Below are 18,820 nucleotides of genomic sequence, written 5' to 3' on the forward strand. Positions count from 1 at the left end.
GGAAGTGACAGACCTGTGGCCCAGATTCCCAGAGGAGGAGGAGGAGGAGGAGGAGGAGGAGGAGGAGGAGGAGGAGCTGTGCCTCCTCCACTTACTCTGGAACTCCCAGGGCTCAGATGAGTCACTAGCACAAAAACAATGTGCTTTGGGCTTTGCTGGAAGTGACAGACCTGTGGCCCAGATTCCCAGAGCAACACTGCGAGCAGCTCATTCTGCGCATGTCTTCTTGTTGCAGCCCTGAGCTGGATTCACTGTTGGTTCATCTGCAGTCAGGACCTAGGTTATAAGTGGTGCATACCTGTTGGTTAATAACTTCCAAGCGTGAGTCCTGCAGATGTGTCTTTAACCACTCTGTCGCCTGAGAAGACGGATCTATCAGGAATGGGCACACACGACTCTAGGGAGGAAAAACCTTTTTAAATAATGGTGAAGTTTTATTTAAATAAAAACAAGTTCCTAAAACTTGTCAATCCATTGCTAAATTAGCTTTTCTGTGTCTCTGTAGAATACAACTCTACCAAGCACAAAGTGGAAGAGACGGTGAGGCTTGTAAATGCACCAAAAAGCACTTAGATAAACTACTAGGATCGAGTGATAAACAATTAAATCTAACTACTATAAAGTGAGTATACTCCGCAGACTTCCTGAGAGGGACACTGAGAGGCAATCCATCCACCAGGCTCGAGAGAAGCAGGAACTCCTTTCCGCAGACTGTCTCACACTGGTAGAGCTCTAAGCACTGACGCTGCCCTCCATACAAACAGAAAGTGCACATTACCTAGGTGATATTTTTATTTGTTTATTTTTATGTTATGTACATTAATGTTTTGCCTCATGTATGTATGCCTGGGTGAGGGTGCCAGGTACCCTGGATCTAAAGTTAGAGAGAGCTGTGAGCCACCTTGTAGGTGCTGGAAAAGCAGTCAGTGCCATAACCACTGAGTCATCTCTCCAGCGCTATCTATATGATAGTTTTAAATAATCATTATCTAGTAAATGGTTTTATTTTTTTAAGGTTGATTGATTGATTGATTGATTGATTATGTGTACAGCATTCCTTCCATGTGTGCCCGCATGCCAGAAGGGGGCACCAGGTCTCATTACAGATGGCTGTGAGCCACCATGTGGTTGCTGGGAATTGAACTCAGGACCTCTGGAAGAGCAGTCAGTGCTCTTAACCACTGAGCCATCTCTCCAGCCCTAGTAAATGGTTTTAAACAACAAATCAATTTTTCTGAAAAAAAGCGCTCCTCCCACTGCGCTTCCTTATGCAAGCCCACCCACCCACTATGTGCTCCTCACCAGGCATACAGTGCTCCACTGTATGAAGGCACGACCCCTGGCAACATGACTTGGCTAGCAAATGGCCTCTTCAGTGTTACTGTGTGTGTGAATTTGGCTTTCTGCTAACATTCAGTAATAAACATTTCAGTTCTGGCAGATTTTGTCACACCCTCAACATCATTACTTTTAAAATGAAAAGATTTCTTACCCATGATTTTAAACCAATGATCTGATGCAGCCAGAAAAAAAAAGAGGTTTATTTTTAAGTGTCTCATTTTAGCAAAGTATGTGTAACAAATCTATACCAACTTACAAGTCAGTTTTCATCTTATATATACTTCTTCACAGAACTTTAGACAAACTCTCTAAAGTACATTTTATCTCTGTGCTCCATGATAAAAATCCAGTTAAAATTACACTGAGCACATTGTTACCAATAAAAAATCATGAACTTCCATTCCTTCATTTGCTCACCTATAGTGCTAGGTGACAACCAATACAAAGAGTCCAGAAATGAGGAAGACGAATTTCCTTACCTTCAATGACTTCATGTCCAGTTAAGAAGCAAAAATGAAAACTTCATGATGGGGAGTAAGATACACAGGGACACATGGACTTGGAGCAGGAAAAGCCAGGTCAAACTAAGCCAACAAAGTTTACCAGGTAAAGGAGCTAATCCCATGATGGAAATGAGGCTACAAAGGTTGGAGCACTGGGACAACTCCAGCATACTCGTTACATGACGAGTAATGGAAAGTCCCTGGCATACACCGAGGGACACTGTCATGAGCAGACTAACACTTCAGGAACATCACTCCAAGGAAAAGAAATAAGCAACACAGGGGGGAAGGTGCTGATGGCACAGCCATTTCTCTTGGTACAAAATGAAGCCACAGAAGTGAATGTCAGTAAACATGATGGTTCTGGAGACATCTGAGAAATGCATTTAGCAACAACAAGTCACAGGTCTGGGTCTAAATTACTGAGCTAAGATCACGCTACCTCCTAGAGAAAAGTAAGAGAAACAGGCCATGAGCATGCAGAGGGCAAGAGAGAGCGTATAATGGAGAGCAGCCTGTCCTACCCTGCACGGTGCACCTAGGGTATCTGATGCATCATATTCACTGCACAGAAATGCGAAACAAGAGGCTCATCTGAATCCTTTTAAAAGTGTAACAGGCTGGTAAGTGGGCAGAGGAGAGAGGTATACATTTTTAACATGGAAACAAACTGAAATTGGTCAACATGAAATTAGTAAAAGCTAATGTTCCCGAAAGATAGAGGCAAGCTGTCTGTGATCAAATCTTTCCATCCACTCCTTAAGACAGAGGGAGCTGGTGTGCTGACATGAGCCTATACATACTGGGCTTTATGAAGTGGACTCAGAAACATCAGGAGTTCAAGGTCACCCTCAGCTACGTAGCAAGTTCTATCCTTAGCAAATTCATTTTATAAATGTTACCTAGTATATTCATACATGTTATTAAGCATGTGCTTCCCAATCACACATTTAACTATAACATATTTCAGACCTAACATATCTTAGATTTGGGATACAATGTAGACCATAATTGCAAATTAATCTATTTTTCAAGTAATTTTTTGGGGTGGACAGTGGGGATGAATTAGGAGTTCAAAAAGCTTGTCAATATTAAATGAAATTTAATATAAGGTTATTATTAAAGTTAAATTCACAGGCAAGTTCCCATATTGATTATGAAACCCAATTCTGAAGACAAAGTTGTCTTTTTGTTATTATCAATATATACATATATTTTCTCATAAACATATTTTCTAAAGGTTACCTTCCCCATCATTCATTCTTAGGAAATAATTCTTAAAACATCATAGCTCTTGGGGGAACTGTTTGTGGTTCATTTTGCTCTGAGGTTTTGTGATTATCATCTCACTATGTATATACAACCTATGATGACCTTGAACTCCTCAAAATCCTCCTGCATTAGCTTCTCGGGCTAGGATAGCATGACTGTGCCACTATGTCAGACTTATCAACACTTGCAAATCATGACTTTCTTTGAGAACAGAAGTGAGCAGAAGGAATATGAGCCCAAAACCTTGAAGGAAGAATCAATAAGTATGACAAGCATGATAGAGATGCACAGTGTAAATACACAGAACACAGGTAACACCCTCACACAGCATGTTATCTGCAAAAGCAATTGAGACTCCAGATGTCTATGTCAGTGCAGAAGAAGATAAAAAACTGTTCAGAAAACAAATCAAAAAACAGTAAAATCAATTTAAACTAATAAACCATTCAATTTGTAGTCAGTGACTTCTTCCAGGCAACACACCTAGACTAAAGTATGGACACTTAATTAATAGATATAATAAAACAAAAAAATTAAAGAAATAAATAGGACACAGCCAAGAATCATATAAAATATTTTCATGCTACCTAAGGAGGAACATTTAATGTACACAGGCACAACACACACACTTGAGGGTGGTAAGATAATAATGAAAAATATGTTCAGAAAAAAAAGGTTAGAGAGAGGAAAGAGAGAGAAAATAATGATGTATAAAGTGTGATCTGTTGAGACAGGACATTAACCCTTTCACTTAGGAAGAAAGTTAGCACACACTTCGCAGAGGCTGCAAGGACAGTTCAAATGACGGCAGTGGCCCCAAGCCTGACCACACAGAAGACCTAAACAACGTCTTCAAGCTTCATGCATGAATGCACACACATGCAATAAGCAAATGTAGAAAATATGAAAGGTTCACCAACTTAATGATAAACCCAAACTTCATTTAAAGTTCGTGACTGAGTCATGAAGCAAAACAAAAGGGTAGAACTGTGAGAAGGAGACAGTGAGGCCATGACGGTGACGGCAGTGAGAGAAAGACACTGAGGGGAAGAGGAAGCAGAACGGAGGGAGTGCAGAGTGTGGACGCGCCACTGAACAATGTACTAGGTGTCTTGTCTGTGATGTTTGCAACCATGGCTCTCAGTGGGCTTCCATATTCACTGCCAAGAAAGTATTTTCAACTGTAGGAAAACACACGACATGAAGAATTTTTCCAAAATGTACAGATGTTCATTTCTAACTTGTAACCCAAAACTGTTTTTCTCATTGAAGAATTTTGTTTGGTAAATTAAATTAAATTGAAATACAAAATTTATGAAAGAAAATAGAGTATGAGATAATTCAGGGTACCCTACAATATAACTATGATTACTACAAAGTTCAATTTTAAGTATTTTATCATCATAAAAGGCCATCTTAGCTTACACTTTTCTATTTAATTGAAAATAAATTTCATTGAACACTAGATAATCAACTTTAATTGTCAATTTTTTCCCATTTTATTGAACTAAAGAAAGAATAGCTTCAGAGTTACAGCGTGTTTACACTACAGCGTAGACAGTTTTCAACATAATACCTGAGACTGTCTTACCTGTAGGATCACAATGGCATTCTCTACAGAGAGGTCATCAGATGGAAGGCCTTCACTTTTCCAGATCAACTGCTCACTTTCAGTACAAAGAAATCTCCTTAGATCAAATTCTGAAAATCAAAAGCATCAAGCAGTCACTACAGTAACCAGTGCCTGACAGACAGACCGGTACCATAGCAACCAGGACCTGACAGGCAGACCTGTATCATAGTAAGCAGGACCTGACAGACAGACCAGTACCATAGCAACCAGGACCTGAGAGGCAGACTGGTATCATAGCAACCAGGACCTGACAGATAGACTGGCACCATAGTGACCAGGACCTGACAGACAGACTGGCACCATAGCGACCAGCACCTGACAGACAGACCAGCACAGGAGGCTGTGGCATGCATTGGCTTCATGCCCATTCCTGTGCATTAAAACATAAACCCAGGAAAAAGCTTTGCAAAAAGTGAAAATGAACAGCATTCATGAATGAACAAATGAATGTTTCAGTCACAATAAGCTGTAAAAACCACAAAATTCACAAGAAAAGTTAGAGCCTCCCATTTTACCTTGGCATGTGATATTAATGCTAATAAATAACATACTTGACTATCTGCACAAAATTAAAAATAATTCAGAGGGAGGCCTGTGTCTCATATGGATGTAGGAGTAGAAAACATAGTAATTTAAATAATTTACGAAAACAAATCTGAAGTAGTCATATTATCCCTGGTGACATACAGGTACAAAAAAAAAAAAAATAAGAGAAGTAAAGGGAATAGAAGTGGAGGGCCATTTTTGTCACACTGAAATTTAAAGCTCATAATAATTCAATACAAACTCTCTAAACCAGCTGCCTTAGTCCATTCTTCCAAACAGTTCTTCCTGAGGCCTTCCGGAGCAGCAGAGAGGTAGGTTATGAACGCAGCTGCCAGCTGAGCTCTTTTGGGGAGGGTAGCTAACTCCTCTGATATCTCAGAAACCTGGAAGACAGTACATGTGGGGCACTCCCTCAGAAGACAGGTCCAGTTAGGAAATAACCCAGCACTCATTTAAGTAGTAACACCTTAACAACTCCAAAATTTCAAAGGATCAGTAAGAATTCAAAGTTTTTAAAAGTTTGAGACACAAGATTATTTCTATAAACATGTTTTCTTAGATGCATGTACTCCACCATACACAATTAAATTAAAAATAACTTTAAACAGAAAGTTGCCAAAGTTGAAATCATGGAACATATCAATAAAAACAATTGGTGAACAGTGCTGAATATTAACCTTATTGTCGTGGCAAAGTTCCCTCAGATCATTGATGTGGGAGGGTCTTCTGTTTTGAGTTGATTTCATTGGTTAATAAAGAAACTGCCTTGGCCCTTGATAGGACAGAAAATTAGGCAGGCAGAGTAAACAGAACAGAATGCTGGGAGGAAGTGAGGCAATCGCCATGCCTCTCCTCTCTAAGCCAGATGCAATGAAGCTCTGGCCCAAGATGGAAGCAGGTCAGACATGCTGAATCTTTCCCAGTAAGCCACCACTTTGTGGTGCTACACAGATTATTAGAAATGGGTTAAGCAAGATGTGAGAATTAGCCAGGAAGAGGCTGGAGCTAATGGGCCAGGCAGTGTTTAAGTGAATACAGTTTGTGTGTTGTTATTTCGGGTGTAAAGCTAACCATGTGGGAGCCGGGCAGGACGAAAAATAGGCCTGCCTGTAGCTTACTACAGATCATTGCCCTCCCTGCCCTTCTCATCAACAAGGTGGGCAAGCCAAAGACAACAGTGATTTCCCTAAAGTATGTTCATAGAAAAACACTTTGACTCATCATTCACTTCAGGGTTATTTGTCAAAGACCAGCTATAAATTAATGGATATTTGTTCTGGTCTCCTTATTTAGAAAAAAAAAATACATTCATTACACCCAGGTTTCCTATGTTTGTGGCTCTTCTCCTAGACAAACCTGTGCATTCCATCTCCTGTGTTCTCTGTCGAGCTGACTAATTAGGACTTCCGCAGCTTTGATGGTCTCCTGTGCCTTGCTGACTTCAGCTTCAAGTTTGGCAGCTTCTGAAGTCCTGCTCTGAAATCTAAGACAATTAGGAACAAAAAAGTTATCCTTGGAACATACTGATTATATGTGTGTCTGAAATACCATTAGTAAGACAAGTATACAAACATACACACTTAAAGTCTTTCATTCTTGCTAGAGTAGCACTCAGTAGCAGAATATACCCAAAGAAAGCCCTAGGGACACTTCTTTGCACCAATCAGTACATCAGTGTGTACTCAAGGACTGGGACACAGGTCCTGCAGGCAACATTCTATACACATTTCCCAATGTTTACTCAAGGTCTTGATCCTAAGCTTTTCTTCCTATTCTAGTTGCACAAACCTATCGGCTACCATGTGAACTTGTCACACGATGATAAAATATTCTATCTTTAAATTTTCCTTGAGCACATTCTACTTACTCTCTTCCTCTCATCTTCCTGGCCTAATCCTCTCAAATATCTACCTGCTGAAACAAAATATCTGGTCCATTGTGTATCATCTCTCACACAGTGTCTACCTGCCAGATTTTAACAGTGTTTTGTGTATTCTGTATATGCATGTGTGTGTGATATGTGCATGTGTGCACTGTGCAGGTATGTTCATCTGTGCAGGAACATGTGGAGGCCAGAGGTCCATGCTGGGATGTCTTCTATAACCACTTCTCCACATTCCTTTGACAAAAAGGAAATTTCTAAGACAAATTTTTATGATTTTTCTAAACTTAGCAGTTTTCCTTAGCATGCACAAGGCCCTGATTTTGACCCCTAGTACCACAAGGAGAAACACATAACCTGTAGAAAAGTATTACTAGTATTTATTTGGGCTACTCATTTTTTTTCAGAGTCTTGTGTAGTCCAGGTTGCCCTATAACTAGCCATGTAGCCAAGAATGCACACTTTGTTCATGCCCCAAGTACTGGGACCACAGACATGAGCAATCACGTAGTTAAGTTAAGAACACTTTGTCAACTACTCTCTCCCTACTGCAACTGGAGAGTGACTCAGGAGGAGGAAAAAAAGTGGGTACAACCAGATGTGAAACCTTCCAAATGAGCTGAGACATGCTACTGGACTTACTTTTCTTTGAGTTCAGACACTTTTTGACCAACAGAGTTAAGAAGATCTTCTAGCTTTCTTTTTCTGTCTTCAGTTTTCTTCAAATTCCTAAAGTAGGATTCAACGTTAGACATCATTCTGTTTTAGATTTCAGTGTTAAAGTAGCAGTTTAAGGAGTGATATCCTAGCAAATGTGACAGAACCACCACAGTGCTGTGTTATGACACTTACACATAGATAAATAAAACAATGCTAAAATTAAAAGTGAATCTTTTGATGTAACTTGTATTGCTTCTTGAAACTTGTGAAGAAGAAGAAGGAGGAGGAGGAGGAGGAGGAGGAAGAAGAAGAAGAAGAAGAAGAAGAAGAAGAAGAAGAAGAAGAAGAAGAAGAAGAAGAGTAAACATGTTCATCCACCATCTTTTAGAACTATATACAATGATAGCAATGAAAACATGCACACACCCTGATCTATAATAATGAGAATTAAAATGTGTGGCACAGCCAAACTTTCAATAAAATTTGGAAAATAAAGACTGATAGGTCAGAATAAAAAGCAAAATTGAGATGCCTGCAAGAAGGAATGGTAAAATAAGCAGAACTCCAAACTGCTCAGAGAAGGTAAGCAGCAACTGTCTCAAAAGGAACCGAAAAGCTGGAGACACAAATGTGTCCAAAAGCTGTAAGATGCACTGGAGACTGGATCTCAATTGCATTCCTCCACGAAAAGCAGACTTTTAAGCCAACCCAAAAGTCAACACATCTAGCTGATAATCCACCCAACTCTACCTAGCCCCACTGACACCATATATTTATAAGACAAGACACTTGTTTACGGGAAAAGTCAATACTACTCTCAGTCTAATAGGTACGCCATGCTGAAAAGTGGTCATTGCCCAGCCAAGCTACACCTGAACACTTAATCCTCACACCAGAAGTGGGGGGACGCAAACTACACACTCTAGTGTCTATGATTGTACATTCATTACTCAAAGTCAAGGACTGGGCGTGCCAAGAAGGCTTCCTAACCAGAACCAAAGAAAACAAATAAACACATGATTACAGGAGGAAAGACTGAAGGCTAGGAAGAAAAGAAAAAGAAAAAGAACATCCTCAAGTGGATAGAGAGAATGTTAGAGGAAAAAATGAAAAGATGGAAGAGACTAACTGGGCACTGGAGATACAAACAGAACAGTGTAGCGTGGGAAGCACTGTGAGAAACTAGAACACAGGTGTGGACTGCAGGCAGATGCACTATGTGCACAGACTGCTGAATCCCTGGACCAAGGCTCCCCACAGAAGACGTTGTCAGGAAACATGTCAGGAAAAGGAAAGCACAGGTGGACAGCATATCTAAGGGTCCTCATAAAAGGATCTCCTTGTCCTTAAAAAAAGCACAACGAAAAATTTATAATTCCAAAAACACCATCCTGTCTTGAACTGAAACAAGAATTGAAAACTGTACCTGTAAAATGGGCAGTTCATTTGCAAATAAGAACAGAAGCAAGAACTTCCTGAAAAAACATAACAACCCCCAGAACCAAGCTCCTTTGGGACTTGCTGATAGTCAGTGTACTGTAGTTTCCTGAGTGATGGTTTCACAGACCTGCAGTGTACGGTGACAGGGACAGAAGGAACTAACAGGTGCACTAGCTATATGTCCACCAGAAACAGAGCCCTAAAAACTTTCAAAGAGGGAAAATACAGGGTAACATAGAAAGGATGGGGAACATCCTTTTTCAAGAGCAAAGCTGCACCCTGGAAGCCAGCAGAAATGGGGTTCCACTCGGGAAATCATGTTCTGCACCATCAGAAGTGGTTGCACTGAGATCAGTTCAAACAGACCACCAGGTTTCGTCCACCACAAGCATACCTCACTCTGCACGTTTAACAGAAACCAAGGCAATGCTGAAGCTCTGCCACAAGTCACATGAAGAAATGAACCCATCAAAATCACTATATACAAACCACTCTGATGCTGCACATATATGATAAAAGAATAAACGTGAAGAGCTCTAAATACTTTTGTCTCATGTACATTTTCATAGGAAATGAAAGATATATTCTAGGAAAACAAGGAACTAAAAAATTTATAGTAATAAATATAAATTTATTTATAATAAATAAATTTGTTTATAATAAAATATAAACAAAAGATACAGAGGAATTGCCCAGAACAATGATGACAAGAAGTTCCAAGATACAAGCTTTAAGCACGAGTCTAGAGGACTAATCCAAGAAGAAGAAGAACACTAAGATCATCGACTATGCTTTCAGGTTTGTGCTGACAGGTGGCAGATACACCCACAGCATGTGAACGGAAAGGACGACCACTGACAGAGTGGGGACAATCGCACAACGAGGATGGGAGCAGCTCAGAGAGGGATGGAGCATAGCCGTGCAGTTTCTCTTCACAAAGTCCAAGATTTGGGGTTCAGCCTCCAGTTAGTAAAAAAAAGGGGGGAACAAGAAAAAGATATGCAAGACAGATAAACTCATAAGACATGTGTCTCAACTAACAAAATATTTTCATTGTCAAAATAATAAAAAAATGAATTAGTTCAAAATTTTAATATAATAATGAAAAAATAAAGTTTTTTTCTCTACAATGGGTTCATAGGTAATGTCAAAAGTTAATGACACATTCAACAAATATCTTGATCTGCATTTAGAATTAATAATATAATAGCAAACTGTATTTCCAGTCTGCAAAGTTAAGTAGTTGAATATTCTTCCTACCTGCTCAGATGCTGTTTGGGGAAATACATCTTAAATATTTCCCAGAACTTCAATGTCAAAGTGACATTACACAAGTTCTACATGTTCAGCCATTCTTTTCCTACTTTGATTCTTTGGAAGAGACTCCCACCTGTTCACAGACACAGCAACATGGACACAGAAGAAGCCAGGGGCTTCTGCTGCCCATCCTCAAGTTGGCTGCTCTTTGAATCTGCTCAATTCTGTCTTACCTTGGGATTTCACCTACTCATCTGAAAGCTAACTATCAGCTGTCATTTCAAAGTAAAGGCAAAACAAACACCAAAACCAAAATAAATACAAACAATATAATACATGTATCAAACTGACAACAATGCAGGCCAGACCATCCATACTTACGACTCTAATCCTGACTGCTCTGTCTCCAGGGGCTGGATCCGTTCCAAGACATGGGAGTACTGTACATTGGCCTTAACCCAGGCAGCCAGAGGTGCAGCTGCAGTGCTGGCACGCTTAGCGTTCTGAAAAAGTCATCGCAAGTTACCCCACACCCAACTCAACATCAGACAAATGCAAAGCTAATGTCAACATTTTGTCTACAAATTTATTGAGAGAAATAAATTTTGATGAACTCTACTTGCAACTCAGTCAGTCTCCTTAAACACACCTGATCTTTTAGCACACACATGCACCAACATGACTGCTGTCTCCTTTCGAAAGAGTGAACGTGGCCTTTTCCTTTTACATGTGGTAAGTTTTTATTAAATTAGAGAAATTTTGAAAGCATTAATACTGGTGTCAAAGAAGAGTTAACATTTAAATAAAGAATTTAAAAAGTATCAGAATCATTGAAGTTTAGCTAAACTTCATAGAAATTTGATACACGTATGAGGAAACAGATGCTCATTACTGCAGATGCGGCCAGCAGAGGAAAAAAGTGACTCTGGGAATGATGTGGGAAAAAGCAAACTCTAGATTCAAAGCCCATATAGAACAGCAAAGCTGAAGCTTTGTTTCTCCTTGATTTTAGCTCTTAGGCTATCTAGACAATGGTAATAACAGGGCATCCCACAGTAAAAAGCCAGTGACACAGCATAAAAAATAAGCTACCTTTGGATCAAAAGATGCTTTGTTTCTGAAGAGAAGCTCCTCCACACTCTCTCTTATCTCCTTCGGGATGTTCCGTGCATCAAAAGTTGCAATGTCTTCTCTCACACCCCTTTTAGCAAGGAAGCTAGGAAAAAGGTACAATAATTCAACTATGGGCAACTAAAAATTGTTCTTTCTAAATAAATGTGTTGTGGATGGTACTTAAAACCAATGAGCTGACAGGAATAGGATATGAAGATTTAACAGAGCTAATAACTATCATGCTTAAGTAAACAAGAAACCCAAGTTTTCAGTGTGAGACGGTCTATCCGCCATCCAGTGAATAAACCAGAGCCAGACATGGAGTCTGAGAACCACACTGTACAGCAGTAGACTCATCCCGCATGTCAACAATTATAGACCCCTCTAGAGTCTTCAAAGAAGTTCTTACAGTATCCCCACCCTGACTTCTAGGTCCGGGAGAAAAAATGACTCCTTATCAACAGTGTAGATCTCAAGAGCACAAACCCCAACACCAATATACCGGGAAAAACAGAGTCAAGTGGCTCTGTGCTCCGTTAATTCTCAGCCCTGTCTAGTTTCTGTCTGCATTACTCTAACTTCTCCCTTCTCCTGAGTCTCTCCCTTACCTTCCTCTCTCCTCACCATCCTCTCCTCTGTTTTCTCTCTTCCCTCGCTCGTTCTAAACCATCCCCAAAGTATTAAACTCTCAGACAATGATTACATCGTCTTCATCAGTAACTATAGTGAAGTCACAATGTTTTTCTATGTAAGGGTTAAATAAATTATTAAAAGCAATATCATTCTTCAAGATTCTCAGGCATTCCTCTCTTCCTTTGAATAATCACTTGCAGAAGATTTTTAGATTTTGAGATAATCACACCTATCCTAGTATTTATTAATAAGTGGTTTCATGTCCTTCTTTTTGAAGAACATAGTGTTCACATGTCCATCCTGTTCTCGACACACTCATGCTAGGCAGGCATCTGTCTTAGTTATTCTCCAGGAGCTGGGATAAAATACTCTGTCAAAAGCTAATTAAGAGAGAAAGGACTTATGAGGTGCCAGGATACCACCCATCACAGGATGGTGCCAGGCTTCAGGAGAGACAGAGTGAGACCTGGGAAAATGATGGGACCGCGTAACACTGTCAGAATCTGTCTCTTTTTTTAAAAGATGAAGTCCTGGGAAAGAGATGTCCTGACTCAGGGAATAAAGATCCAAAAGATCATACCAAGTTTGGATTTTAGATAAAGCAAGTCAATTCTAACAGGGACCAGTAGCTTTAAGATCACGAAATATGGAGCCAGACAGACCTGAGCTTAAAATTTTCTAGCAGTGAATAGAGACAAGTTACTAAACTTATTCAGAGTGAATTCCTTAAAAATAATGGGATGAGAACATTCACTTCACATGTCATTACAGTTTGTCAAAAATGAAAAAATGAGCACAAAAATTGACAGTGAGGGTGGAATTGTTGCTGGAAACACTCCTTATAATGTGGTGCGGAGCCTCTGGGACAGTGTTCTGGGTAAATTTAGACAAGTGTGCTGAGATGGGCTTGTGAAGCCTGAGTTTGTTGGACGAGCTTAGGAGACAGGAAGACAGCTGGTAAGAAAGATGGCTCAGGACACTGCAAACACTAACAATGGCCAGGAGGTGCTGTGTGAGGGAACATTTAAGTCACAGTTTAGTCAAAATGGCACACACAATTTCAAGATAACCCAGAATCCAGCTTATCATGAACTGCTTTGTTTTGGGCTTAAGGAGAAAATTGTAAGCAAAAAGCAGAGCAAGAGGATTTAAAATCCTGCAGTTTCTCCCCCCCAAAAAACAGAATAAGGCTGGAACCAATAAATGCATAAATAAGAATAATGATATAATTAGTAATATAATAAATTAATAATCAATAGTCAGCTGAAGGGATTTGGGCTATTAGAAAACAACAACAAACAAAACACCATATACCATGGGACAAGGCATAAAAAAGTTTGGTATGATCCAAGCATCAGCAGACCCAAGACTGTAGAGGCTTGATCTCACCTCAAAGACTCTGCTATGGGCACCCGCTCTCACACAGCTCCCTGTGACAAGTGTTTCCCTGGGATCAGTAATTGAGGCGTTCAGAGGCAGCAGCCGACATCATCTGAGCAGGCCCAGCTAATGCTTAAGCTAACAGAAACCTGGCATTATTTGTGTGATTGCAGGGTTTGATGGTATCCAGCATGCAAGAACTATGGGGCAGTAAAAAGATTTCAAAGGAAAATGTTGGAAGCCATGGAAAGGGTAAGCCTTGAGAGGGTAATGAGTGCAGCTAAAGATAAAGTGGATTACTAAGGGAGTTAGAGGTAGCAGAAACATGGGAAAATGAAAGCAAGAAGTTATCCCAAGAAAGGCCATGTGGGCTGAATGAGGACTAGGACCCAAACACTCGGAGATTTAAATGACTAAGCTATGTGTTCCAGATACGGACATGAAGCCAGAGAATTTAATGCTTGCGAAACTGGCTTGCAGATCTGCTTTGGTCCCAATTCCTTCCTTGTAGAATGCTTATAGTGTGTCACTATTTGTTTAAAGTATACAGCCTGCTCCTTAATTCTACAGGAACTAATAGAGGCTAAGAGGGGATAAGAGGTTGCCTAGAGTCTCAGAGGAAACTTTGGACTCCTGAGCAATGCTAGAACCATGAAGACTCGGATCTCATGAAGATGGACAGAATGTACTTAGTGATGAACGCCTTTCAGGGACAAGGGGTAGAATGCTATGGTTTAAGGAGATGTGTTTGGGTACCAAGCTGACAACAGGTGTTGAAACTTGAGGTAGTTAATCTTGACTGTCAGTCTGAGAGGAGATTAGTAAGGCCCTGACACCTCTCCAGAGGGTTCATGTGCAGCACAGTCCTACAGGCTGGAGCATCAGATAGAATAAAAGGACACATTAGCTACAGCAAATGTTTAGTTTGCCTACTGGCTCTGGTGATGTGAGCGAGTCCACCCCTCTCGGCCATAATAAATACCACTATAACTGTGATCCATGCATGCAGGTGAGTAAAGTTCACTGGTGGAAAAAAAATGTCATATAAATTAAAAAAAAAAAATTACCTTTTCATGCTTACCCACGATGTGTCAAAGATACCCATTAGCCTCAAAACTCCTTCAAGAATGTCTCGAATTACATCTGGTGGCATGCGTAGTGAGCGGATTTCTGAAAGAGATTCTGGTCTAATGTTTCCAACGGCTAGCTTAGCTTCATTGACTAGAGGCTAAGAGACAAACATCAGGAAGTGTCAATGGATGTGCTGTTAAAAACTGGAACAATTTAGACATCATGGAGAAGACAACTGGCATTGCAGTCCAATGCCTATAATGACTATAATTAATAACTGCCTTCCTTTATTAAACACACTAAGAAAGAAGGCTCACAATAATCAAGTAAAATATCTTGCCACCATGAGTGCGCCATTCTAATTTAGCGAGTCTAATTTGTTTTGAGGTACTTTTCCTTTTTCCAGAGGAATTTGTACTGTAGGAAAAGCTGTGGTGTTTCATCCCTGGCAGGCTCTCCGGCCACTTCCATGTCTAATACTCGGGGCACAGACTACACTGACAACAGTGCTGGAAAGAAATGAGCCATGGTGATATTTAAGCTCAAATGCACTGCTAGACAAGTATGTGAAAGGAAAATATTCACATTTAATTGGAACATTAGAACTTACTTGTACTTCTTTTAATTCATCATCAATTTTACTTTTTCTTTCTTCAATTTTAACAACTTCTTCTGCTATTTTCTGTTTTAGTCTTTCAAGTTCTGTCTTTTGCTCGCTCGCATCCTGCAGGAATAGTTAAATGACATTACAATCACTTACAACACACTCAGTGTTTAAAAGCATGACAACAAAAACAATCTTTTTAAAGAAGAATTTCTGGTCAGTCGCACGATGAAGGAATTTTCTCAGTTGAAAGCCCTCTCCCCAGGTAACTCTAGCTTGGGTCAAGCTGACGGAACACAGAACAACCAGGACAATTAAACACTGTACCTGAGGAATAGATGAGACAGGACGATAGCACAAAGATCTAGTGGGATTCATAAGTTGTCCACAAATATTAGCTCTATTTTACCACCATCAACAAAACAGAAACACGGAATAGGAAAATCATGAGTTTGTTCTCAAGTCTGCCTTATTCCACAAAAGCAAAACCAGGCTGAAAGGGTAACTTGATCGTTACATGCAAAGGAGATTCTGCTGCAGAACACAGAGGAGACAGACAGCTTCACAGCCCCCTGATGCCGGAGGTAAAGTGATATAATGGACAAAACATACAGGGCACAAACTCACAAAAGTTTCCTTGGAATAAGTTCAACAGAAGAAAGGTGATGCTTAGGAAATATAATTAAAATTGAACATACCATCAAAGTATAAATATGATTTTTAAAAGGTATTTTATCAACCTTGAAAGTTTTAAAAGGGGGAAATGTCAAAGTCTGAAGGAGAGAGTAAGCTAAAGGACATACCTGTTTGGCAAGGAGAACGCAGACAACATCGTCGGCTACACACAGGTCTACACTGATTGGCTAATATACATGAGCATGAGGTACCTAAAGGCTTGGCACCATCAGGATGAACAACATGGAAAATGACATGCATGTTCTCTAAAGCTCAATGTCAGCCAGTATGGACGAACGATCCCTTTTAATTCAAGTTAAAAGTCTTATTTTTCATACTGATTGACAAGCAGCCCAGATGTCCTCCACTGCTTATCTACTGGCACCTGACCCTCCCCAAGCACCTGCATGGACACGGTGATCTCCTGAAGGGCAGCGTCAGCTTCATCCTGCTTCATCCGAAGCAATACGCTCTGCTCGCCAGCCTTTCTGTTCAGCTCATCCACAAGAGCTTTGGCTTCATTTAGTTTAGACACACCAGCCTAAATCAATAAAACATTGATTGGAGCTATAAAAAAGAAATTCTATATACACATAGGAAAGCCCTTCATAAAACAATCAAACAAATAGAGAAGGGGACCATTTTTTTCCTTATTGCTAATTAGAATGTTTTGTAAGTGTCATATCCATTAAGATGCAATAAAATACCTATCAGAGATTTAAGGAAACACACTTTAATTTGGTGGTTCTCAACCTGTGGGTTGTAATCCCCTTAAAGGTCACATATTATATATTTACATTACGATTCATAACAGTAGCAAAATTACAGTTATGAAGTAACAATAAAATGTTATGGTTGGGAGTCATAACATGAGGAACTGTACGTAGGGGTCAAAGCAATAGAAAAGCTGAGAACTATTGTTTTAAAGCATGACAGTGATGTTGAATAGAACATAATATTCAATAACCTAACTAGTGGGCTGACTCTTCTTTACTCATTGACGGGACAGAAGGCAAAGGAAGATTCGGTGGATCTTTCAGTCTGTAACAGATGAGTCTTGCTTACAGCAGACTTGGCTTGGTTTACTCACATACAGAGTTGGTGGAATACCCTGCTCTCTGAGTAGGCATTTGACCTAACATGGCCATTATGGTTCCTTACCCTACTTCCCAATCACTAATCTAAGAAATGGTCATAGAAATAAATTCCTACTATTCTATTAACTAAGGTTTCTGTCCTCTATGAGAACCCATACAATATATAGGTAACACACAGAATTTAATCACACACATATGTATGTATATATTTGATATATATACATATATATGTACATATATATATGTATATATATATATATCACAATGAAGGGACAATTCTGCAAGTTTATATAATTTACCCAAAGCACCATTAAGAACTAACCTTAAAATCAACCCTCACCAAAGCCAAAATCATACTTAGTTACTGGTTTCACATCCTTTTAGTTCCCCACCATAACTAAGACACTACTGTACCAACACCATACACTTTGGTTACAGGATAGTGACACATCAATCTTAAACCAACTCTGTCCCACAGCCATGCACAGGCAGCACCAAATGGACTCAATGGGTTAAAAAACAAAAGAAATTTTAAAAGAAGATTTAGACAATTGAGTCTTAAATTAAGTTGGCAAGAAAGAACTTTGGAAAAAAATACTCTCTGACAAGTTTAGAAGCTGGCATTCTAATGTGTGGATGGGAGGGGTGCATACAGTGCCGTGGACTGAACCAAACACCTTGTATGTGATAGGCCAATGCTCTACCCGAGAAGCAAGCATTTTAAACCACATGTAAGCTGAATCTCTACACTTAGAATAATACACAAAGAAAGCTGTTCAAAATATAAAGTTGCAGTGGAATAGTCCTTTAAACTATCTGAAGATACATCACTCAGATTGGTTTAATAAAAAGCTGGATGATTTTTATTTTAAGATACATCACTCAGATTGGTTTAATAAAAAGCTGGATGATTTCCGAGCAGACAGGAGAGTGCAGAGAAGGAGTGAAGAGAGACCAGGAGAGGCAGAGAACGCAGGTCATGGAGGAGCTGACATAACAAGCCAAATAGCAGTGTGTAAATTAATAGAAATAGGTTAATTTAAGTTACAGGAGCTAGCTAGACACAAGCCTAAGCTATCAGGAGAGCTTTCATGATTACTAAGAAGTCTCTGTGTGATTATTTGGGAGCTGGCTAATAGAACAGAAAAGACTAAAGAAAAGCTAAACATGGTTTCCTAGTCCCCCAGTCTCTCATGCAGGTCACAATAAAGAGACGCAACTTCTGACCACTGCATGCAGGCTTGAGCCACAGCGTACCATGAGCTAAGCTATGATTTAAATTTTTGTTCATGCAGACAGAAAAGGTTACAGATATGCAGTAAAGCAGGATCAGACAGAAAATAAACCTTAACAGGTTACAGCACATTTAACAATGTATGGAAGCTCAAGAGGAAACAAAAGGATATACACAGTTATAAAAATAAATAGTTTTAAAATAGAGTAAAGTCTTAAAAAATAGTAATTAAAAATAAGACTAAGTCATGTCGATGGGTAATACACAGGGAGTCTGGACACAGTATAGTATTGTGCTGACTTTAAATGTTTTGATTGCTGATGAGAAAACAACAGCTGCTGAGAGACACTGAAATAGAAAAACTACTAAATTAAGCCTTCTAGAATGAAAATAGATCCATATCTATCACCATGCACAAAACTCAAGTCCAAATGGATTAAAGACCTCAATATCAGTCCGAACACACTGAACCTGATAGA

General features: G+C 39.6%; 1 protein-coding gene across 6 annotated transcripts in view; it reads right to left on the reverse strand.

Moving 5' to 3' along the window:
- The window catches only part of Dync2h1 (dynein cytoplasmic 2 heavy chain 1), a 220,582-nt gene that overhangs the window by 95,701 nt on the left and 106,061 nt on the right, over nt 1-18,820 (reverse strand). For 2 of the 6 annotated variants that reach the window (XM_026779266.1, XM_026779267.1), the window contains exons 55-66: nt 16,414-16,551; nt 15,342-15,455; nt 14,728-14,888; nt 11,627-11,750; nt 10,916-11,037; nt 7,820-7,906; nt 6,652-6,778; nt 5,537-5,678; nt 4,708-4,817; nt 1,821-1,829; nt 1,493-1,513; nt 299-397 (exon numbers count right to left, since the gene is read on the reverse strand). In XM_026779266.1, coding sequence (XP_026635067.1) covers nt 299-397; nt 1,493-1,513; nt 1,821-1,829; nt 4,708-4,817; nt 5,537-5,678; nt 6,652-6,778; nt 7,820-7,906; nt 10,916-11,037; nt 11,627-11,750; nt 14,728-14,888; nt 15,342-15,455; nt 16,414-16,551 — 1,254 coding nt within the window. Of the gene's footprint in view, nt 1-298; nt 398-1,492; nt 4,298-4,707; nt 4,818-5,536; nt 5,679-6,651; nt 6,779-7,819; nt 7,907-10,915; nt 11,038-11,626; nt 11,751-14,727; nt 14,889-15,341; nt 15,456-16,413; nt 16,552-18,820 lie in introns of those variants that run through there. The other 4 variants (XM_005346770.3, XM_026779268.1, XR_003376945.1 and 1 more) reach the window with 4 other exon arrangements.

The sequence above is a fragment of the Microtus ochrogaster genome, chromosome 5 (assembly GCF_000317375.1).
Source record: "Microtus ochrogaster isolate Prairie Vole_2 chromosome 5, MicOch1.0, whole genome shotgun sequence".
NCBI classification, from domain to species: domain Eukaryota; kingdom Metazoa; phylum Chordata; class Mammalia; order Rodentia; family Cricetidae; genus Microtus; species Microtus ochrogaster.